Consider the following 17,989-nt stretch of genomic DNA (forward strand, 5'->3'; position numbering starts at 1 on the left):
TCTGTGAACAATCGTATGTATTGAGGATTGATCACTTTCAGCTATTGCCATAAATATTTACAATAATTGCAATGATTACTGATATGTGGGGAAGTTTGGTGCATTCATGTGCTTAGAAAAATATTACTTCGAAATTTTGAAAAATAGTGCAGCAAGAACGTTTGATGCCACAAGCATGAAGATTAGACAAATTGATCATCTTCATGGTAGCTGAACAATTGATGATGATGATATTGGGTTACAAATGCAGCACTAGAGCACCCTCTAGAAATTTCAGTAGGAAACTCTATGGGTGCAGCAGGCAGCAAAGGTTCAACCACACGCATGTAATTTTCAAATGCATTCATGTACCAACTAGCTCAGTAGCAAACTTCCCAAAAGCAACAAGTTTGGCCTACACAGACCTGTTGCAGAAAGTGACACTTGTCACCCAGACTTATTTGAGCCCAAGATGCAACACGAGAACCAGCAGCACTAGACCATGTAACGTTAGCAATGTTGAGTATTTTTTCACTGGCGATGGAAATATATTAAAGCTAGGCCTAGCACGCCCTTTTGAAACGTTGGTGTAGTGGCATATGTGCAATTTTATTTAAGAGCCTACAACTGTTCTTCATCAGGTAACTAAAAAATTTTCGCTACTTTTTTTTTTATGTTGTGTCCATGTGGTTGACCCACACCCTGATGCGGCAGAGTCTGCCCATCGCATCGCTTGAACATCTTGTGCGTGTGGTTGCCTCTTAATGCTGCAGTTAAACGCAATGCAACAACGTTGACTCGTTTAAAAGCCATGGTTAAAAACTTTTAAAAACACTGGCAGTATGTTACAAATGGTTATTGCTTAAGATGACGAAGCAGTGGCAGTTTTGGAGCAATGCGGGGCTAATTCCCACGCCGCAAAGAAAACTACACAATTCTTGATAATATTAGTTGCTCAAGTCTTTTGACCACATAACACACTGCTTTGGTCTCACCAAAAAATTACCTACTCTTGCTGTAAGAGTTATTTATTAAACTTTGTCCTTAAATATGCATAACTACACCACACTAATGGTCCTCGTACAAAAAAGAGAAACACTTCAACAAAAACACAGAGCAAGAATTGCGGATATGTACACAAAACAATACCATAGTATTTACAAACAATGTTGAGGTACTTGTAGCTTGCCTCATAGAGTTTCAGTGGCAGCTTCCCATACCAACGACCAAGGGCTTATATTTCTACAACACGCGGCTTGGCAAGAAACGAACGGCTTTTCGTGACGCCCGACATCGGCTTTGGCATGGCGAGTGCTCCGAATCCGCTCAGTGAGCCTTGAAAAGACGAACTCCCAGCCGACCTTCCTGCCGCCTTGGCCGTTGACTTCCCAGCTCCCTTTCCGGCCGTCTTTCGCTTTCCTTGCCGTCCGTACTTGTTCTGCGACCTGGCACCGAAACCCGTCTTCCTTCTGTAGAAAGTGCGAGCACGCTTTCCCGGCGAACCACCGCCACCTCCGGACCACGTTTTGCGCTTTCGCGACGTGCTGGGCGAGGCACTTGTGGTGAAGTCCGATGGCGGTTGCGGATGCAAGAAATCGCTTTGGGCTTCGTTCTCGGCGTCGGCCATCTCTGCCTCGATGACCATCTTTTCGGCTGCATAGCGTTCTGTGACCTCAAGCAGCTGGGCTCCGTACTAGAATGAAGAAGGGGCGCAGGAAATTGGTTCAATATGGTTGTCGAGTAGACACAGCAAAACGTCATTTTAAGTTGAATTAGTTATCCGAAATGCACTATCTGAGCCAAAACACACTAAAGGGCTGTAAAAGAGACCGTGAAATAGCTAGCACCCATGACATGAGAACATGAGTAACTGAACGTGAGTAAAACCTTTGTCACACGGGCACAGAAAATGACATAACTTGCTATTGCCTTAAATTTTTATGCCATTCGCGGGATGCCGCATGGAAATGCTTAGTGGCATTAAAACTTAATGCCATTTGTAGCGCAGTGCGTACGCGTAACCCACTTGGCCATCAAATGCGTACTTTGGCCATAACTGGCCCTTGTGCCATTAAAAAAAAATCTAATGCGTACTCTCGTTTCCAATGTGAAAACAATTATGATGTATTCGTCACTTTCTTTTAAAGAGAGCTCTTTTTTTCATGGCATAGTGCATTCTCACAACCATCACAACTCACTAGACCGTGAACGAATCGAAAGCTTGGCTTCAAAGAGTTTGCGGCTGGGTGCAAAAATAACATGGATGAAGTAAACTACATAAAATACGCCTATTAATGTTTTTCATGCCATTTCTTAAACGCTTGCTCCCTAAATAATTTTTTTATTGTATTACAATTGGCAAGCCACTTTAACTGTTTCACTGCAGCTATTGCCATCGCAATGTTCAGTGTTAAGTATGCGCGTATGGTGGCGACCCAAATCTAATGGCATCAATATACATAAGGCCTTACGCTTTTAACGGCATTAACCTCATCCATGTGGCATGAATATGAACTTAGGCAGATCCGCGTACTATATAACCATCATACTCATGCTGGGTAAACTGCGATACTTGCAGCTCCTGCCGATACTAGAGCCAGATTTCCCCCTAGCAACTTCTGTAGCAAACTTGATGCTTGCTAGGACGTGGCAGGCACAGTTTCCCACTACTAACATTACTATAGGGAATTGAGGTGCCGCCATCAATCATCCAGCATGGAAATGGTGGTTAGTACAGCAGAACCTCGTTGATGTGATCCTGTTTCGTACGATTTTCGAGCGCCAAGGTTCGCGATCGGGAACACAAAAAATGACCCACTACAGTTGCACTTCTTTCTTTATTGGTTCATAAGTTTCCGGAAAACACAAGCTTTCGACACCAACGCTTGGTAAAGCGCCAAAGTGCGACGGTATAATACGTTTTCTGGCCGCTAGACTCCATGTGAACAAGAAAAGGAGCGAGCCATGTGCGATCAAGAGCGGTGGGCACTAGCCATGGTAGCTTACCCGCAGTACTAGACCGCCCATGTCATAAAATTGCCAGCATGCACTGTTTTCTCTTCCATTACCAGCAAATCTGCTCGCGGGTCATCACAAGTTGCATTCACGGCTATCGTCGCGAACCCAAGTGCAGTAAACGTCTCCACCTACAGTGCGCATGGCATAGTGCCGCTGTAAGCGTACTACAAGTGCCACCATTCCCTGCTGCAGGTGGCGCGAGGTGAGTGTCGTGTTTCACTCTGATCGCATCGTACTTTGGTGCTGCCCATGAGCACTATTTCATTTTCGCATGAAAACTACAAAGTGCATCTCGGGCTGCTTGGTCCCCACCAGCTCGGCGTCTCGTGCTGAAACGCTTCGCGCAAAGCTACGCCTTATGTAGATGTTAACTACAGTTGAGTCTGATGAACATTTTTGTGACTTTGGATTATACGTTTTCTCGGTTGGCGCATCTTTTCTCGCATTCTTTTTCGAAAATGTCTGAACAAGATTCTACTGATCCTGTCTGAAGATTTGTCGGATCTTCGTGCTCATGGCTTCAAACGTTCTTGCGTTGTTTGCTTACTTTGCTTTATTCACCTTTATCAGCTTAAATTTTGAAGCAATTCAATATTTTTAGATGCAGAAGGCAATCAGACTCTACGCACATGCAGGATTATTTCAAACTGTTGTATTCATGAGGTAGTTATTGAATAGAAATTCTAATTTGCAAAGCCACAAAGCCATTTGAAGTGAGATGAAGTTTAAACAAATTTGCGCACTAGGCATCATTTCTATACTGGTGAAACGACCATGCTCAACGACCATGCTCGCAGCAACCATAGACCACTAGCACCATAGTTCCCTCAATATGTTGCATGTTGTGGCAAGTATACTTGCCACAACATGCAAGTACTCAATGAGGACTGCTTAACTGTACATTCCTTGTACGACCCGAAAAGCAGACATTGCACAGCGAACATGACACACACAAGCATCGTACGTATTGTGCGATGTCTGCTCTTCGCAGATTGTACAGAGAAGAATATACAGTAACCAGCACCAACTTGTCCAGCAACACCTCCTTTCGAAGGCCTACCTTGTCAACCAGAGCCTTGGTCATGTGCGGGACCTGCAACATGGCCTCCGCAGTCGTCGGTAGGTTCTCAGCGATGCCGTGCAGTGCATCAATGTGAATCACGTTGCTGTAGTGCGTGTTCTTGGCCAGCGCCAGCGCTTTGACAATGGACACCAGCTCCAGGTGGCACGCCTCGGTGAGCTTCACAATCTCTGGATTGAGGCGGCTTGGCTCGGCTACAGCTTCCTCGGCACGCGAAGCCGTCTCGGAAGGCCGCGACTTCTTCTCAATAGAGAGCATCACGCGTGCCGAGCCGGACAGAAGCTGGGGTAGCTTGGTGCCGGGCCGCAGGTAGGACACGGCCATCTCGAGGTAGTTCATGGTGATGACCTAAGGGGTTAATCAAATCGTGTTTGGAGAACAGGATCACCGTGTACTAGCATCAGCAGTTTTTTTTTTTTTTTCAGTTTTCCTTCTCATCATTATCGCTGCAGTGATTGTGGACACAAAATACAACCGAGCGGTGCCATTGATCAACCGATGCTTTAATTAACTGAAACTTCAATCACGCTTCGCTTTTTACAACTATGCTGCTGTGGTCACATTCGGTAGCACGGCCAGGAGTGGCGTAGGCAGAGGGGACACACTGGGTGTGCTCCACCCCCTTTTTCTTTGAATATTCAATACATTCGGTGCAGAAACTGGCGCGGTGCCACATGTCACGTGTGCCGCCGCAGATCGACGCAGATCTGTTTGCAGCAGCTGCGCGACACTGAGAAAGCCGACCATTGGCCTTCCAAACGAGAGCGAGCACACGAGATGGAAACAAAGTTGTACACGTTCGCCATCTTTGTTCCACTGCGTACGGCAGTCTCTCATTCCCGACGCTGTTTGTAGACGCACATCAGCCTCTTTTTGTAGCTTCGAGCAACCCATTGCAAGACTATAGCTATGTATTTACACTGCAGGCATGAAAGTGGCATGACTTGGTTGCATGCATTTGCATGCACAGCGGATGAACGAGGAGGGGAATACCTTTACTTAGCATTTCATTTGCACATTAATGATATTCCTTCTACATAAGCGCTGCACGAACTTGCTGGGGCCCTCCAGATTTCAGAATCTCTGACATCGAACACCACATCGAACCTGACATGACATGACATCACATCGAACCTGACAATAAGGCACCGACGGCACCTACTCTTTACCGTCAGTGCCGCTTACGTGTGGAGCAGTGATCGAGTCGCATGATGCACGGTCCTTTCGTCGGCCGTGCAGACTGGCATTACGATAACCAGCCTGCTGTAAAGTTGGCATCGCTCTTCTGTATTTTTTTGGAGAAACACTGGACAGCAAAACTTTCTATGCAATAAATAAATTATTGCCACGAAACACAGGCCCACTATTAAAAGCTGAGAGAACCTCACTGGTGTTCAGCACAACAGAACGTCACAAATTCATTAGTTTCAAAGAAAAAAAAAGAGCACTTGATTCTGTTGAACAGAAATTCTATTGTTAAAAAAATATTTTCCCGGTCTTCGTCTACTAAAACTGAGTTGTGATTAGTGCTGGCATACTAATTTGGTGTTCTCTTTAATAACTGAGTAGACCTTACCATGTAACTTGATTTCCACGTACCTAAGTTACTGATAGCTTGCTACATTCTTGCTATGCAATGCTAGGAGACTCCCGAGCATTTGCAGCACAATATCTTCTTGCACAAAATTTGTAATCATTAAATTTTGTGAAAAATGTTCCTCTATTCGATTATATATTCGGCTTTCTTCTTCCTTGATTCGATATGATATTTGATTGTATATCTACTACTCGGTATGTGAACACCCCTAATATTTATACATCTCACTGTACATTCCAGATTGACGAATGGTTCTCGAACAAATTCAAGCACCTACAACACTGTGTGATAAACGCGCGGCCCGATCAGAGACATCTTCTTCGGCATAAAATTAGCAACATAATTCAAAAACTTGAATGATGCTGCTAATTTTATGCGCACCCTGCACTGAGCAACAACTTGGTAACAGGTAACAGGTAACTTGGTAACATTGTTAATGTGGCAAAAGCAAATACCAGGAAAAGGTTAAAACAACGGTGCACAGCAATATGTAGGTAAATGAATGAGTGAAGACAACTGAGTTATCAGCTCAGCCAGCAATCATTAAAAATATAAAAAATTTAACTAAACGCCAGCCTTTTCAGAATGTGCCCAACGCTACCTCTGCAATGAACTCAGTCAATAGTGCACTCCGTGACCGAACGGAACTGTCCCATGCCAAGTTGTATCTCTCTCAATAATAGTACTAGCTTTCTTAAACAAAACTCTTTCAACACAATTCTAATAGTACCTTTGCTTAGCATTTCATTAGCACATTAATGATATTCCGTCTACATATCATTGTGCCCTCAGTGACACTTGTTGAAAGATACTGGACAACTACTCAATAAAGCTGAACCTCGTTATAATGAGCTCGCAACCAACACAAAATTAGCAAGCCTTTACTTGTGTAAGGCCCGCGCTTCTGTTTCCCCGACTTTTTTGCACAGGCTGTGGGCCTTGCAAAAGACAGGCTTATGGCGATTCACGGAAACCTCAAGCTATTCTCAGACTTCTGGCCAGAATAGACAACCATAAGCAGCAAACCATGAACGCACACTTATACAGTCATTGATGTCACTTCTGCCATTCTCGTCGTTTGACAAGCTCGCCTCGTTGGCGCTGTCACACGAGCAATGCTAAATTACAATAAACAGGCACTGCCGTTGATACGCAGCCATGCGCTCGATGCGATCACACAGGATCGGCACACTAACTTGCCGACTGCAGGCCAGGCAAGCCAAAGCTGCGGGCCAAGAGGCAAGGGCACATCCAGAACGTGCCCCATCAAGTTTCTCTTGTAGCGTATGTTAGATTTTTGCTACCACAATAAATATATTGAGCTGCTGCAAGCAGAAAAATGGAGCCAAACTTAAATATAATGAACACTGAGATAACAAATTATTGAATATAAAGAAGTAAACTTAATATGTTTCAGTGATTATCAAGAATAACAAAGGAGAATAATGAGATCCAAGGGGCTTAATTTTTTCTAACCGTATGAAGAATCAAACAATGAAGACAGACAAAGCAAAGGGGAAGTAACAGTAATGTTTAAGGGAAATGTAGAAATAATAAGGCACACAAATTAAACCAAACAGATAACTGAAGATACAATGAAGGCACTTTTGTGCCGAACGCAACTCTGTTATAATGGAGCTGGACCATGTTCTTCACTGCAATAGCTATTGTCTCAAATCTTGCTTTTTCAGTTAAAGGCCAACTAAAATAACAGCCAACCAAGATTTTGGTTTACTTTGTTAGATCAGATAGATAATTTGCAATGTACATGTTCGCTATATTGATGCCCAACAGTACAATATTGCATCGCGGGAATGACAGCAAAGGAAGACAAAATGAGAGACAAGCACCTCCTTAAGGTAGCCATCGAGGACCAGTCGGCGGACCAACCGGTTGGCATCGTTACGTTGGTAGCTCTTTCCCCGGCCATGGAGCGGAAGGGCATCCAGCTTCTGGAGTTTCATCTTCTTGTTCCCTGCACCCTTGAAGATGTCCACAAGCTGCACAAAAAGTACAACGGGAAACGATGTACAGCCTCCATTACACTTGTGGGGACGCTCGACTCTCACGCATCCCGCGATAACGTTTTCCCCGCATGCCTCTCGCGTCTGATGTAATCTGGCTTTGCCACTCACTTTAGCATCACAGGCGGTAGGTGTAGTTGCACAACAGCATGAGAGATGGCATGAGCGTTGCGCTGCCAACGCCACCTAACGCCAGGGTTACTGTATGCAAAAGGGGAAGTAGCCTCTACGCAAAAGGGAAAGTAGCCTCTACATCTTTGGCTTGGTGTCGCCTGAGTGTGCGAACACCTGTCGCGTGCCTGTAGGCCCGTTCTGTAAGACAGTCTCGCGAGGCTTCAGGCTGGGGCACCGGGACGGACAAACACAATCCTTCGAAAGCGTCTGGTGTCCAGCATGGGGGCAAACATTCACTCGATGTCCTGTGACGGTGAGCTGGATTTCCTTGAATTCTCGCATGCCCATCGGCACGTTCCATTCGTAGTAATTCAGCCAGCTGACCTTACTGTATAAAAGGCATAATAAGTGCCCTTGTGATTGTTTGCTCAACTGTGTTGTCGTTCCTATGTCCCAAGAGCACGATTGAGACACCACACACTTAACCCAAGCACGCCACAAGTGACTCTGGTTGGTATGCATTAAAGCCGCTAGCTTAATACATCTTCCTTCAAAAAGCCTTCTGTCTGCTGCTTACAGCCTATGTTTGTTAGAATTAAGCTGCTAGACGTGGACTTTGATTGTTCAGGTTAAGTCTGACACAAGGAGATTTTAAAATAATAATGCCGGAGTGGCAGCCATCGCAGCCTCCTAACTAGTACTTGCACATGCTTCACCTCTGAAAGAGAGCCACGAGTCCACTAGTAATTAGAATGTTCTTGCTCTACGAGTGCAAATTCTAGAATAATCAAAAAATAAAAGCTCACCGTTTCTTGATCAACTGCAGTAGACTTCCATTAATTCGAGCCAGACCAAAGGTCCCGGTCAGTATCCATGCATTTCTACAGACCCAAACGTTCATTATTTCAATCCTAAAACTGACCTTCACCAGATAATTCGAATTTGGCCAGTCAGCACACACATGCATGACGCCTGTGCTGACCCCAGTAGCAACCCTTTTAGTGGCATTGCCTGCCTCGGCGAAGCTTAGAAGACAGCGAATGCGTTGGACACACGTCACCTCTCCTGTCGAAAACACCTATTTTCGGCCTGACCAAGGAAGATTTTCAAGCAGTAACTGTAGTTCACAATGTCCGATTACGGCATTTATGCCATTTTAACGCGTGAAATTTTTTTTCAGGGAAATTTGGCCGAAAGCTGCCTGCGCGGTGTAATTTATGAATACGAAACCCAAACCACCTTCGCAGCATTCGTAGCAGGCTTTACCGCTAAACAACAGTGTATTGCGGCTAAACTGACTTTAAGAAACCGGCCGCCATTGTGCAGCACATATTTGCAAAAAAAAATCAGCCACGCATTCGCTTTCTACCTTGTTCAAAAGCTTTAATGTAATTTCTACGTTAATATTCTACTTCAGATGCAGATAAAGAGGGCAGGCGTTTGATTCGGGGGAGTGTAAGACTGGCAAACATACTGCCAAATGAACCGGTAGTGTGTTTTGACATTTTCTTTATGTCACCATAGCCACTGAGCAACCACGGCGGGTCCCCCCGCCCTCCCAGGTGCCCCCTTATGTACGCAGCGATTACTAAAAGCTTGAAAACACAAGAAAATTAGCAGGCAGCACTACTGCTTCTCCAGGCATGAAGCTGCCTTAGTGCAATTTTGTTTTTGCGGTTGACGTATCTTTCACAGTAAAGCCATCTGCTCCCACTTGTTTTGTGACATGTCACACACCCATATTCCGCAGTCCGCTTTGTCAGTTCAGAACGGCATCACGTGGCAATTACATGGCACTGTCTATCAAGGTCAAACATTTTTTTTCTTTAGGATCTCTTTATTGAACTTGAAAAAGATTTGAGTTCTTTCATTTTGCCACCTGTTGCTGATTCAACCTTTCGGATGGTTAACTAAATATCATGGCCCCCGTAGCTGCTTTAGGTAGAATGTGTCCTGTAGGTCACACTCGGCAACAAGACCGAAGCGCAAGTCTGCCTGTATCATCTCAATAGCATCAAAGAAGGCGCCCTCTTTTAGCCTTAACCGTACGTAGTCGGAGAAACAAGAAACGTCATCCGAGGCTGAGTGAGACAACTTAGGTGACAGCAGGATGACGACGCTAATATTGTTTTCAGTCAAACAGCCCACACAGTTTAACAGGGTTATGTCAGCATGCACCACAACACACCAAAGTGTGTTCATAACCAATGACCATTAACGACACCTCTTTGTCATATCAAATTGTCCATGCCCTTGTACCAAATGCTGCACAAATCATTGCTCTGTAACAGTAGCAGCCAAGCTCCCAACTGCCCTTCCCAACAATAAATTTCTAAATATCGATCAGCTGTACTTTTTTTTGGAGTCAGTCGTTGTCCAATTCGTTTGGCTACATATAGAACATAGGCAGTAGTCACAGGAACACACAAATGTCACAACGGAGTTGCATCCACAGACTTATCTGCTACAGTTATTGCTGACACCGCTGCATAAAAAAACCTGTTGCACTTTCACATGCCCTCTGAAATCGAGTTCCCTTCTCCAGCTAGCTAGTTCTTTGAGGTAGAATGAAGCACACAGGCAATCTTGAAGACCCGATGATGTTGCAGAGAATTGCAGCCAAGCAACCTGCACCCACTTAGTCCAGTCACGTAGCCAGATTATGCAGGTATTTCTATGCAGATGCCCAATATGTCACGGCAAGTACCATGGCAGGCAAGATGGCAAATATACGTAAGGTACAGCCTCCATCATATTAACCTGAACATGCCTTAAGCGCCGTTTCAATTTTTGAGCAGGTATTGCTGGAGATTTATGGCTGTGCCTAATGTGCCTTCCTTCCAGGGCCTTCAGTGTTTGTTCCTTACAGTTGGCATTAGTTAGAATTAAGCTTTTAGGTATGCATCTTGATTGTTCGTGTTATATTACAGGGTTATACCTGAGAGCACAAATGAAAACATTCAATAAGAATAAAGATTTCTGTATCGTTGCAAGGAAGGAAACTATGTGGCAGGTTGAATAAGTCTAAATTACCTTCTTGGTCATCAAGTTCTAGCCAAATTACGTACTGTTGCATGATGCATCTGACACTATGTGATATAGCATGTATTTCTGGCTGCCGTTTTGCACGGTAAAACATTAAAAAACTCATCTTACACTATAGCAAAAACTATCTGTTACTTTGGGACCTCAAAAGCAAGAACTTTAATACTTTCTAGACTTTTGGTTGTATAATTGTACTGTACTTGTGATTTATGAAGTGTACTTCTGAAATAAATGGATGAAATAAAGGAAACGAAGAAATTAATGAACAGCAGAAGCACATTTCTACATTCATACCTGATTCACTGTGACATTGACATGTCTCTCGTTCAAGGTTTCCACACATCGAGCCACTTCTCGCGCGTCCTCTGTGACATCTGTCGTGACCCAGCGCGTCTCCGCCAGGCAGTTGTCACAGGCAAAACGGCGGTTCTGCCTGCAAAACTGTCGGTCAAAATTCTCCCCGAAGTAATGCAGAACCTGCGAAGGCAAGATGTGCTCAAGGTAAACATGGTTAACTGGCTCAAACTTCAGACAAGAAAAAAACAAATGACAGAGAATGACGCGTCCCACGATTTCTGCATAATGTCTAGGCTTGTGAGCCAGAAACTTCATTGAGCAGTACATGCTAGGGTGCAGCCTGTATGGAATGCCAGGGGGATGGAAAGGTAAAAATCAACGGGACCTCAATTCAGCAGCAAAATGAGCACACCACGACTCTGTGTCCTCCTGAGAATTGTCAGAGCCGACAAACACAACAAACATTCCCCAAGCGGAAGCAGGTCCCTTTGCGACCAGTCCAGCAGCCACCCCAGATTTCCTGTTTCCCATCAAACAACAATGCAGCGGTGTATACACGCTATATAGATATTTCTTTTCTGTATAAATTTAGTTGCAACTGCAGCAGTTGTTGGCCCGTATATCTTTTTTGCATTCTTTATGTTGCCACGTTTCACCAACTCGACAAACTAATGACTCTATCGAGTGTCTCTTTTTTTAGAAGCATGCATGCAGCATCTACAAAAATATACATCACAGATGTATGCCCATCTGAGCGACTGACACATCAAAGATGGCGAAGCCATATCTGCAAATTTTCACAGCCTTCATCAGAGGTACATAGGGTCTATTTGCTGGATGTTCTTAGTGATGGTTCATCACCGACACCACCTGTGCATTCTCACCGACACCCTGGTCAAACAACCGCTTTTTGCCACCACAGCTGTACAAACTCCTTGCTGACCTCAAGCACGAAGCCGGTAAAACACAATGTAAGAAGCAGAAAAGGCAGATTACTGGCTAAGAAAAAGCACGCAAGAAAGATGCTGTCTATTCGTGCAAGGTGTATGCAAGGTAATTTTGTAATAATTGATAATTATGTTTCCAAAGCGAAAATTCGTGACTCCGACACAAGTTGCACGGCCGATTGGTGCTGAGCACGCGGCTACATGCCGGCCTTTTCCACACAAAAATGGCTGCACAACTCTCCTAAACAGCTTCACTGTAAAACCGAATTTCACAAGCTCCATAAGGTGCAGAAGACACATGCGCTCAACCTAACCAACACACACACCTGCGCCCTTCGGCAGTCGGTGCGGTTCTCGCAGAAGTTGACCATGTGCCACAGGTTAGCAATGTGCGTCTGCTTGGCCGACGCATTGGCTGCGGCATCCTTGTCGATCATGGAGCGGATGCGGTGCATGTCGTGGAAGTTGTAGTAGAGGAGGCAGGAGGCACGCTGGCCGTCCCGCCCCGCACGGCCGGACTCCTGGTAGTAGCCCTCGATGGACTTGGGCAGCGTGTGGTGGATGACGAACCGGACGTCCGGTTTGTCGACCCCCATGCCAAAGGCGATGGTGGCGCACACGACCTGCAACGTGGGTTCCGATGGCGTTGGTTCGAGCACGAAGAGAGACCAAATTCTTTATTTGTAGTCCGCTTCCAACAATCACAGAGGAGTCATTTGCAGGTGTTTCGGACAGCGACGCTTGTACACGGGGAGGGCTAATGTGAAATGGAACACACGAGTTGCATTCGAGGTAACTTCTGTCCTTGCTTTAGCACACGAATAAAAGAACTGCTTAGGTGAAGAAAGAAACAGTTCCTATCTAGACACGTGGAAAGGGCGAAACCATTTTGTTCGGCATCCACTGCACCAAATTTGATGAGGTTTGTAGCATTTTAGAGAGAATTCCAACATCTACCAACTGCGGAGAAGCAGATATTTTATTTAGGCTGTCACTGTTTTGAACAAAAAAGTGTTAAATATCACAAAATAAAAAAAATAAAGAAAACTTTAGACATCAAGTTTGCAACTCGGAGCAATAAACGATGTTATCCCAATTGCGTAAGCAGCACCCATTTAGACATTGAAAACATACAAAATTGATGTATTATACACCATCCTGAAATATAGCTTACTAATTTGCGAGCAGGGCTTTCACGACACCTCCGTGAACTTTGTACCAATTTCATGTAACTTGTAAACTCATACATCAACTATGTCAGCTTCATGTGCTCTAGCAGACGCAGTTTTAGAGTTTTGTAGTTCATGCTTCAATTTTCTTTTTTACTTACTGACTTTCTGTGCTTTTTGTAACAAATATGAGACCTTTGATGAAAATTCAGTCTAGGATCCTACATTCTGTGTAATCCAGCTTTCTTAAATATGACATACCTAATTAAAATCGGTAGAGAAATATTCTAATGAGAGCACCGTTGCGTGTTAGATGTGTTTGAATATAGAAATCGGAGTTGGCTCCAAGCTAACGCCTCTTCTTAATATAACACAACAACAGTGAACACATAATAATTCTCTTTAGTTGTCTGCTATGTGTCTTGTTCCAAAGTGCCACTTCTTCACCCAGGTATGCACCAACTGCCCTAAATTGGGACTTCACAAGAAATCCGTACAAATGAGAAAATTGCGACAGAAGAGCTGCTTAAAAAATTATTAACAAGCCGGGTCACAGTTCATGCTACTGCCAGTAACGAATGCTAAGCATGTTCACTGCTGCCGCACTTAAGTCCCGATTCCAGTGCCTGATGACCCACCACTTGTCCCATGCCTCTGGTGTGTCGTGACCTACCAATGACCCACCAAGATGTGAAGAAGTTGTGATCCTTTGAAACTTCCTAAACATGCACAGAGATGGCACCATGTATGATGTTGCATCAAATCACAAGCAACAAGAATTTTCCCTCTCCACTGATTTCCAGCAAAGACATTACTTAACTTACACACTACAGGAAGGTCCTGCCTAGTCACAAAGCAGGAATAAATGTCATGACCTATCGGTGACCGATGTAGCAGTGCACATGTTAAATAAAAGACTTCGTGTTCCCTTTTCCACTGGCACACTCAAATGCACTTCTTGCTCTTGCCATAACACTGTCTGCGCCCATTTAAGTGACCACAAAGACAATGCCTCTTGTAGGGGGCATCAACTTTCGTCAGGCCTTTACCCGGGTTTTTAGTGGGTTCACCCAACTTTACCTTGATATCCAATAAATTGATTCCACTTCAATGTTAGGCTGATGCCATTTGTTGCAATGTGGCACCCGATTCTGCCAACGAGCTTCTGAGTTACGGTGCGGCTTTTGAGTTGCCGAATCATGAGAATGGAACACAGAATGACCACGGGTGGCCACAGCCTCTTATATATTTACAATGCCGGCCCAGTCACTCTGCAATGCATGCTAGCCAGTGGTCTACTGTGTGGTACTTCCCATCATCACATTCCCAGATATTTTATGCCTATCATTGTTAGAGCAAGAACAACTTCTGGCAGGCACTGGTGTTGCTCCATGCCTGCTCCATATTACGTGAACATGACGAGCGATGAAAGAAACTGGAAATTACCCTAACTCTGCCCAAAGAACCCCTGTGCCCTATAGTGGCCCCTTGTTTTGGAGTCATTGGACAGGCACTGAAAAATTATAGAAGGCTTTGTTTCCGCATGATGAACTTGCACATGGCACACACGATAGGCCTCAGTCACAAATCCAGTCAATCATTAAATGGCTCCTAAACACTCGAAAAGCATTAGACAAAGAAAAATGAAAGGCAAGCTCAGAACAACAATGCAGGCTCTGCTGCATATGTTCTGAACAACAGATCGCATCTGTGCACATGCTTCACACGCATCACACTCTAACAATGCAGACATGACCATCAAATGAATTACAATTAAACACAGAGAGGAGAGATTACAAATTATGCATGCCACTGTAAAAAGGGCTCTGACGAAACCAAATTTACCTGAACCTTGTCATCAATCCACTGACGCTGGACATCGTTTCGCTTGTTGTCGGCGAGCCCTGCATGGTACGGCACAGACGCAATCCCTTCCTCGCAGAGATCGTTCGCGAGCTGGTCACACTCCTTTCGCGAGAAGCAGTAGACAATGCCGCTCTGGCGCTTGAACTTCTTCTTGATGACCTCGACGATGTCATTGACAACCGACTTACCCGTCTTGGGACAGACCTCGTAGCAGAGATTCGGACGGTTGAAGCTCTGCAGGAACCACTTGGGGTCCCGCATTCCAAGCTGGTGGAGAATGTCCATGCGGACCCGAGGCGTCGCAGTCGCAGTCAGAGCCATCATGGGAACACCGGGGAACTTCTCACGCAGCACGCTCAGCCGCTTGTAGTCGGGACGGAAATCGTGTCCCCATTGGCTGACACAGTGGGCCTCGTCAATGACGAACCTCGTCAGGTGTTTGTTGGCGTGCAGTCGTTGCAGAGCTTCGAGCAAGCGAGTGCTGGCACTGACCTTCTCGGGCGTGACGTAGAGCAACCGCAGCTGGGGCTGCAGCGACCTCAGGTCAGCATACACGCTGGCATTGTCGCTTTCGCCGGACAGGTGGTTTGCCGGCACGTCGAGCGATGTCAGTTTTTGGACCTGAAAGCAATGACGGAGAGAAGGTAAACTCGCAATAACTCATAGTTGCAAATTGTTCAAGCAAATCTGAGCATTTTTGGTTCACACCATAGCTTTAAATTCAGTTCGAAGCCACTGAACTTTCAACCACCAAAAACAAACTGAGCACGCCTCAACAACCACTGACCTGATCTTGAATGAGAGACTTTAGTGGGGATATGACGATGGTCACACCATCGCTCATGACCGCAGGAAGCTGGTAGCAGAGGCTCTTTCCACCTCCTGTTGGCATTAGTATGAAGCAATCCTCTCCTAACAGCGCCGCGTTGATGGCTTCCAGCTGGTTCAGGCGAAACAGCTTCAAGCCAAACACGGATGCAAACTTTGCTCTCAGCTCAGCAGAGTGAGGAAACCCGAATCCTTTGAACTTTGCCAATGTACCGTCATTTCGATACTGGCCAATAAATTTTCCCGTTGTGCCAGTGTTGTTGCCAGAGTCCTTCTGCACCTGTGTTTGTGCTTCAACGATGCCAATGTCCACATCTTCGGCATCAAAGTCCTGGATTAACTCCGTGTCCGAGACCATGGATGCCTTGCTCGTCGAGGGTTTTGAGCCAAAGTAGGGCGAATGCGAAGCATTCTTGAGCGACGAATCTGCCGATCGCGCATTCTGAAGTTTCGGACTCGTTGACAAAGAAGACTGTTTGTGAAAGGATTCTTCGCCTAGTCTTTTCAGTCGGTGAGAGAGTGACATTTCGTAAGAAGGGCTGTCGGAAAACGCGCTGGAAGAATTTCCGGGCTTCGACGACAGGTCACTGACGTTTCCCAAGCTCGCGGAAAGGGCCGGGAACGATCTGTCGCTAGCCGGAGGCTTTTCCAACCGACTGCCCAGAGAACCTCTGCCAAACGAAGTCGCCGCAGCGCTGGCCTTGGACTTCACCGGCGAGGCGCCGCTGCAGGATGCCTTCCGGAACTGACGGAACACCCTCTGGCGCAGATCGAGCAGCGACAGCACGTCGTTCGAAAGCTGCCTGTCTTCGCCGAGGACCGAGCAAATGTGGGACGACAGTTTGTAGTCGTACTCTTGCAGGAGCGAGGCCGCTGCACGCGCGTCGCTCGAGCCGGCCTGGAAGTTCGGTTTGGACAGCAACGCGCTTCGTTCGATTTCCCGAAGTTCGGAGGCTTCGAGCTTGCCGCTGGGCGAGAGCAGACAGGTTGCTGTAGTTGACAGTCGCGATTTGCTCGGGGACGTCCTCTTCAAGGCAAGCGTAGACGGCGAGCGTCGCGCTGGGGGAACAAAGACGTCGTCGTCGTCGTCCCAGTCGGCGTTCCGAACGCCGTTTTCCGTCGTCCGGTCTTCCGGGGGTGTAGATTGGGACGGAATGTGGATGAACTCGGGTTCGTCGGCGTCGGACCAGTTGAACTCGGGACTGCTCGGCGGGAACTGGGTCTCCGAAACCTGCTGCACCTCCGACTGCTGCAACACGTCGGAAACCTTACTGGGAGACTTGAAAGCACCGTTGGGTCGCTGCTTACGGGGCGACTGTCCCGCATTCTTTCGGGCGACGACGCTGCTGCCCAGGGCAGCGCATCGCGGGGGCTTGAACTCGTGTGCCGCCGAATCGCCGCCGCGGCTGACGACCTCGTCGTGCCGCAAGTCATTGTGACTCGCACTCGAAGCCGGTCGCTTGGAGGGACTCGCCTTGAAGTTACGCGACGACGGATTCTCGTAAGGTGTCACGCACTCCGCGACGAGTTCGACCAACTTTCGAAGGTCGTAGAAGCTGAATCCGGCGCTTTTCGCAGCGGTGGTCGCCGACTTTCCGCTGGCGACCGACTTGGCGCGGAGTTCTTGAAACCGTCGCTTGCAATCTTCTAGGTTATTCTCCGGCAAACTCGTAGACATTTCCGCGAGACAATCGCGAGCATTATGTATTTCAAGTCACACCACAAACAAAACTTTTATAACGACGCGTGCACAAGTTAATTCACAGCTGACATGTTAGAACCGCCGTAGTTTAGTTCACCAGGCGTGCCCGCCAAACAACGTTTAAATTTGACAGTTAGTGAGGGCGCTGCATTCTGCCCCACGTGTTTGCTCTCTATGAAAGTTTTACAGCAACAAAACTGCTGTATCTTTATAAACGCACGCAAAAAAAAGTTATTTCAAAGCGTAATATTATTTTATTAACAATTAAAATGTATATCTGCTTATGTTTTTGTAATGTTTCGGCATTGTGTGGCTACAGGCA

At 46.1% G+C, this 17,989-nt stretch overlaps 1 protein-coding gene across 1 annotated transcript; it reads right to left on the reverse strand.

Moving 5' to 3' along the window:
• Nucleotides 1-60: 60 nt before the first annotated feature.
• Nucleotides 61-17,767, reverse strand: Blm (Bloom syndrome helicase). The gene is made up of 7 exons (XM_075701939.1): nucleotides 15,925-17,767; nucleotides 15,117-15,758; nucleotides 12,429-12,725; nucleotides 11,153-11,335; nucleotides 7,526-7,675; nucleotides 4,058-4,426; nucleotides 61-1,672 (listed from the first exon to the last, which is right to left on the reverse strand). The coding sequence occupies exons 1-7, from the start codon at nucleotides 17,641-17,643 to the stop codon at nucleotides 1,214-1,216; spliced, it is 3,819 nt and encodes a 1,272-aa protein (XP_075558054.1). The 5' UTR covers nucleotides 17,644-17,767; the 3' UTR covers nucleotides 61-1,213.
• Between the last annotated feature and the right edge of the window lie 222 nt (nucleotides 17,768-17,989).

This window comes from Dermacentor variabilis, chromosome 8 (genome assembly GCF_050947875.1).
Source record: "Dermacentor variabilis isolate Ectoservices chromosome 8, ASM5094787v1, whole genome shotgun sequence".
NCBI classification, from domain to species: Eukaryota; Metazoa; Arthropoda; class Arachnida; order Ixodida; family Ixodidae; genus Dermacentor; species Dermacentor variabilis.

What these genes read in the sequence shown, in the direction of transcription:
- Blm (XM_075701939.1), bottom strand. Translation starts at nt 17,643, where the DNA reads ATGTCTACGAGTTTGCCGGAGAATAACCTAGAAGATTGCAAGCGACGG. An exon ending in TCGATGGCTACCTTAAGGAG is followed by an intron (nt 4,427 to 7,525) that starts GTGCTTGTCTCT and finishes TTAACCCCTTAG; the next exon opens with GTCATCACCATGAACTACCT. An exon ending in CCAAGGCTCTGGTTGACAAG is followed by an intron (nt 1,673 to 4,057) that starts GTAGGCCTTCGA and finishes TCTTCATTCTAG; the next exon opens with TACGGAGCCCAGCTGCTTGA.